Source organism: Pteropus vampyrus, unplaced genomic scaffold (assembly GCF_000151845.1).
Source record: "Pteropus vampyrus isolate Shadow unplaced genomic scaffold, Pvam_2.0 Scaffold65, whole genome shotgun sequence".
Lineage (NCBI taxonomy): Eukaryota > Metazoa > Chordata > Mammalia > Chiroptera > Pteropodidae > Pteropus > Pteropus vampyrus.
In genome coordinates this window covers 878,283-883,514 of record NW_011888846.1, presented here as the reverse complement: position 1 = coordinate 883,514, position 5,232 = coordinate 878,283, and the positions used below count along the sequence as shown (strand labels likewise).

At 56.2% G+C, this 5,232-nt stretch overlaps 1 protein-coding gene across 1 annotated transcript; it reads right to left on the bottom strand.

Moving 5' to 3' along the window:
* Window positions 1–691: 691 nt before the first annotated feature.
* Window positions 692–2,296, bottom strand: ZNF648 (zinc finger protein 648). The gene has a single exon (XM_011361270.1). It carries the CDS (start codon window positions 2,294–2,296, stop codon window positions 692–694), a length of 1,605 nt encoding a protein of 534 aa, XP_011359572.1.
* Between the last annotated feature and the right edge of the window lie 2,936 nt (window positions 2,297–5,232).

The following is a 5,232-nucleotide window of genomic DNA, read 5'->3' as shown; positions in this document are numbered from 1 at the left end:
CTAGAATGGCTGGTTCCTAAGCATAGACATATCTCCCCACCCCATCTCTCCTTTTAAGATAAAGGATTTCCCTACTTCAAAGCCAATACTCCTCAAGACATTTTTGAGGGTAATGTAATTCCAGTAGGAAAAAGAAACTCTAGCTGGGTTTGAGTCACCCCTTGGTAGGCTCTGTCGCTTTGGAAGAGTTCCTCTTGGAGGCCAATTCTGGGGTTCCTGCATTCCTGTAAACACTGAAAAGTACCTTTCTTAAAGAGACCGGTCCCCGATGCCCTGTTCTCAGTATCTGCATGTGGCTTTGAGGGCAGGATTGCCTCACTCTGCTCCTGGAGCCCTGCACAGTGCCCATATATAATTCTGTAGTTTCCGGTTGACTGAGATCCCCCACCAAGGAACTCAACTCTTGACCAGCTCTCACTACCTTTTCTCATCCTTTTCCAACACGGCCTCTGAGATGCAGAAGGAAGACTGATGTGAGACCGCACACGGGGGTGCAAGCCCTCCGGTTACTTTCTACTCAGAGATCAAACACATGAATCAAATGGGTCACCCCATGGCCGGTGACCCACTGGGAGGAGAGGCTGACCAGAAGGCTAGATGGCGATCCCATGAGTAGGCTTGTCCTCGGAGAAGGGGTCCAAGCAACGCGGTCGACAGTGTCTTGGCCTCTGCCGAGTTACTGATAGAGCCCTCACTCGTCAGAGGAGGGGATGGGCTCCTTCTTGCAGGTGCCATGTTTGGCTCGGTGCCGTTGGAGGTGATTGGACCGGGTGAAGGCCTGGCCGCAGTCCTCGCATTGGTAGGGCCTCTCCCCATTGTGCACCCGAATGTGCTGGGCCAGCTCCGAGGCGGTGCGGAAGGCCCTGCCGCATTCTGCACAGAGGAAGCCCTTCTCCCCGGAGTGGATCTGCTGGTGCCGCTTCAGGGTGGAGGAGCGGGCAAAGGCCTGGCCGCACTGCGCGCAAGGAAAGGGCCTCTCGCCGGTGTGGATGCGCTGGTGGCGCACGAGGCGCGAGGGCTGCGCGAAGGCCACGCCACAGTCCGCGCACTTGAAGGGCCTCCGGCCGGTGTGCAGCGTCTGATGCTCAATCAGGTTGGAGGACTTGGTGAAGCACTTGCCGCAGGTGGGACAGGGGAAGGGCCGCTCGCCAGAGTGCACGCGCTGGTGCTCCAGCATCCGGCTGGCCACCGCGAACTCGCGGTCGCAGGCGGAGCAGCGGAAGGGCTTCTCGCCCAGATGCGTTCGCTGGTGGCGCAGCAGCGACAGCGGCTTGTTGAAGGTCAGGCCGCACTCGGCGCACGGGAAGGGCTTGTCGTTGCTGTGCATGTTGCGCTGGTGTTTGCGGAGGTCGGAGGAGCGCACGAAGGCCTTCCCGCAGTCCGGGCACGCGTAGGGTTTCTCGCCAGTGTGGGTGCGGATGTGTTTGCGGTGGTCCGAGGACCAGGTGTAGGCCTTGTCGCAGAAGGGGCATCGGTAGGGCCGCTCGCCCGTGTGCAGGCGCCGGTGCTGCCGGAGTGTGCCCCGGTGGGAGTAGGCCTTCGCGCAAAGCTCGCACGCGTAAGGCTTGGCGCCTCCTGCCTGCGTGGGGCTCAGCGGGTCGCTGGGCTTCCGGAAGGACCGCCCACTCTGCAGGCACCTGTAGGGCGCCTCCCCCCGCCCGCCCGCACTCGCAGAACTCTGGTCCTTACTTCTGGTCCCCGTCTTGGGGACACACAAGGGAGAGGTGTTGTCTGGGGACGTGTCTGCACCTCTCTGGGCACAGCCATAGGTTCCAGTACCAAGGAAGCTGGACGGGACACCCACGCCTGCGTCGAAGTTTGCCGTCGAGCCTCCATTGTCACCTGCAGGTAATGAGTCCCTGGGAGGTTGCATCTGACCTAACGACTTGTTCGACAGGCCACTCGGGAGGGCGCCCCGAGCCGCTCTTTCTCCAGGGGACTCCTGGATCTGGGGGTTCTTTGATTCATCTCTTCCCATGCTGGCCTTCTTCCCAGGCATCGCCGTAGGTTTCTTCCCAGCATCCCTGGCACTAAAAGAGTCAAAGAAATTCTCTTCCTCCTCACTGGGTGGCTGCTGCCATGGCAGGTCAGGATTGTCCTGAGTCATTTGGGAGCTGCCTCTTAGATGGGCCTGGTGATCAGGGTCCCCAGTGCCCCCTTCATCTCCTGCAACCCCACCATCCTCATCTTCACTCTCTAAGTTCATGCTCAGCCTCTGGGGTTCGTGAGGCTCCTCATTCAAGCTGCAGAGAGGAGCCGCCTCGCCCCACCTGTCTTGGGGGTCCACCTGTGCCATGATGTTCAGGCACCTCTATTCTTGCTTCTCCTAGACAGAACCTCTGCTTGACTCAGGATACCTGCAGAAAGGAAAGTGTGGAGAGGACATCACAAAGAATGTGCTTAATTATGTTCAAGGTGGTGGGGACTGAGGTCCTCACTACTGATCTGTTTCCAGCTGGCAGCCATGCCAGCCACACTGCTGCACCGCACGGCGGAAGGAGCGCTGGGCCCTGCTGAAAACCTCCACAGTCGGCCTCAGTCCCTTTGGAGGTCCCACTAGCTACAAGACCCATGAGACAATGCTGTCAGCGATGACAAGGGGTAGGGGGACATTTGCTGAGTCCTAGCTGTGCCCTGCCCTGTCCACAGGGCTCAAACCCCAACCGCTAGCCTGCTGTGTTCCCGGTGAGCCTGGGAGAAGGCTAGAAGAGAGGGTAGGAAGCCAGGTCTGGTCCTCTCCAGGACTCTTTAACTGTCCGGCCAGACAGAAAGCTCTTGTGGTGCCTGCCAGGAGTGCCGGTCTGCCATCTCGTGGTGTCAGGTGGTGCTGTGTCACAGGTGCTGGGCTGTTGGGCCATCTCTTCTAAAGACAAGCTTCAGCCCCTAGGAGAATGGGGGTGTGTCAGGAAGACACCAGGGTGTTCTCAAGAAGATACCGGCCACCCCTCACTGCTTGGGTAGCACGTCTCAAGCCTCTGTGTTAAAGAGCCCCAAATGCTGGACAGGGGAGAATGGGATGCTCGCGGTAAGCTTGAACTATCTTTGCAATATTGCTTTATCTTAAACATTCAAGTGAATGTACATTCTTTAATATAAAAAATAGTGTTTTAAGTTACCTTCCATTTAAATGTTTAAACACCCCCCCCCACCCGCCACCTCAAGTGTACCATATTTATCACATGGCTTCATGTATTGCTGGCACACCCCTACATGCCCCCAGGGGCGAACGTACCCCAACTTGAGAAGCATGGACTTAGGGTTTTGACAGCAAGACATGAGACAAGGGAGTCATTGAGTTTCATCTCCTAACTGATTTTATTTTAGCTTGAAGACACGCAGAAAGCCTGCTGGGACTGGTGATTAAGGGTTGTTTGTGTGAGTAATACATTTTATAGGAGTTGCTGGAGTGAGAGGCAGGCTACTGAGGGTCTGTGCATGTAGGGGGGAGGGGCGGACATTTTCTGACACAGGCCTGAGTTTGCTTTTGTCTTGAGGGAACCTTCTGAGAACCCAGAGGGTGGTAAGACTAGTAGTTACTAGTAGCTCCATTTTCTGGGCAGACGTTATAAGCCAGGTGATATGCTGAGCACTTCACAAGAACGATTTCATTTTGTCCTCCCAGCAACCTTTAAGATAGATGCTATTACTATTGTATTATTCTTCCTATTTTACAGACCAGGAAACTGAGGCTCGAAGAAGTTCTTTACCTGCCCAAGGCTCACGGACCCCAGCTCTGGGGCTTCTAACTTCGAGACAGTTATGTTAAACCCTGAGCTGTGCCACCTCCCAGCTGTGGCCTCCAGACTGAGGCCTGCCCTGGGGCTGGGCCCTGCCCAAGAGCAGCCACAGCCCCCTGGGGGAAAGTGCCGCATTCTGAGGCATCAAAGCCCCCTGTGTTTTCTGGGCCAAGGAACCTTGGCTACGGGGCCTCACTGCCGAGCTCCTCCCTGCTCCCATTGACCCAAATTACCCTCCGCAGGAGAGAGAGGCCTCAACGCAGGCTGCAGAGATCGCTGTCTGGGGTTCTGGGGTGGTCGAGAGTCTTAGTGATCGTGTGTGTACTTTCAGAAAGTCCCTTCTCTCCTCCTCTCCCCTCACCCCGACCCCTTCGAGAAGGGGTAAGAGGAGCCTGCCCTGGTGTGATTCCCAGAAGCCCCTGTTGAGGCAGGAGGCCGTCTGTGACTCTCAGCAAGAGATATTCATTCATTCAACTGATGTTTACCAAGCAGTCCAGATCGCATGCTTGTGTGTCCCCCCAAATCCCTGAGCCTTGTTTTCTTCATCTGCAAGGCGGAAGTACAACTCCTACTCTATGGTCCGCGTAAAGCGCTGCACATGGCCGGCCCTCTGTGGCCAGTGCTCTGTTAATCGTGCTGCCAGCACCTGGCACCTCAGCAGGACTTCTGGGAGGTGTCTAGTGGAAGGTCATAGCAGTGTTATTGTCAGGTTCACACAGTAAGACTGCGTCCTGTTATACGGGTCCCCATCTTGTCAAACTGTTCTTCCTCCAGCTCCTGCCTGGGCATAAGCCCCGTTACTGTGTGTGTGTGGCAGAGGGAGGACACAATGCAGTAGCGGCCGGGGTTTGGCGTCTTGTGTGCCCTGAGCTCTATCCCCATAACATGTTGGAGTGTGGCTGGCATGCCTCTTAAGAGGAAACCAGATCTGACATATTTTCAGCATAGTGGTTCTTAGAGTGGCCATGTGTACGTGTAACAGAGGAGATACAGCAGTAGCCAGCTTAACATGACCTGCTCAGGCTAACATGCCTGATCAGTGACTGTGGTCCCCCAGCAAGGACAGCAGGGCAATGCCGGGTGTGGTCGAAACAGACTCCCTAGGCATTTTTCTCTCTCTGAGACAATGCAGTGTGCATGGTTATGTGAAACCGTTTGCAGACTGCTTACCTCGCCCACTCGCCGCCCCACCTCTTACACACACACCCCATTCTGCACAACCCGTGTCTCGTTTCCCTTCCTCTGGGCCGCAGGTGAAGCCTCCCCAAGGCAGCGCCTCTACCAGCTCACGCCCTCTCAGAAGCTGACGGGAGACTGCCTTTTCGGCCAGGAAATCCCACCTCTGCCTGCAGCCACAGTGAATGTGTTCTGCTTTGCTCTTTCTGTAGCTGCCACAGGCTCTCTTGACCACACGTAAGGAGACGGAGCGGAAAGCAGGGACTCAGGTGGGATATTCACGCAAATGTTCCTGGTCTGGGGGAGGAACACTGATGCC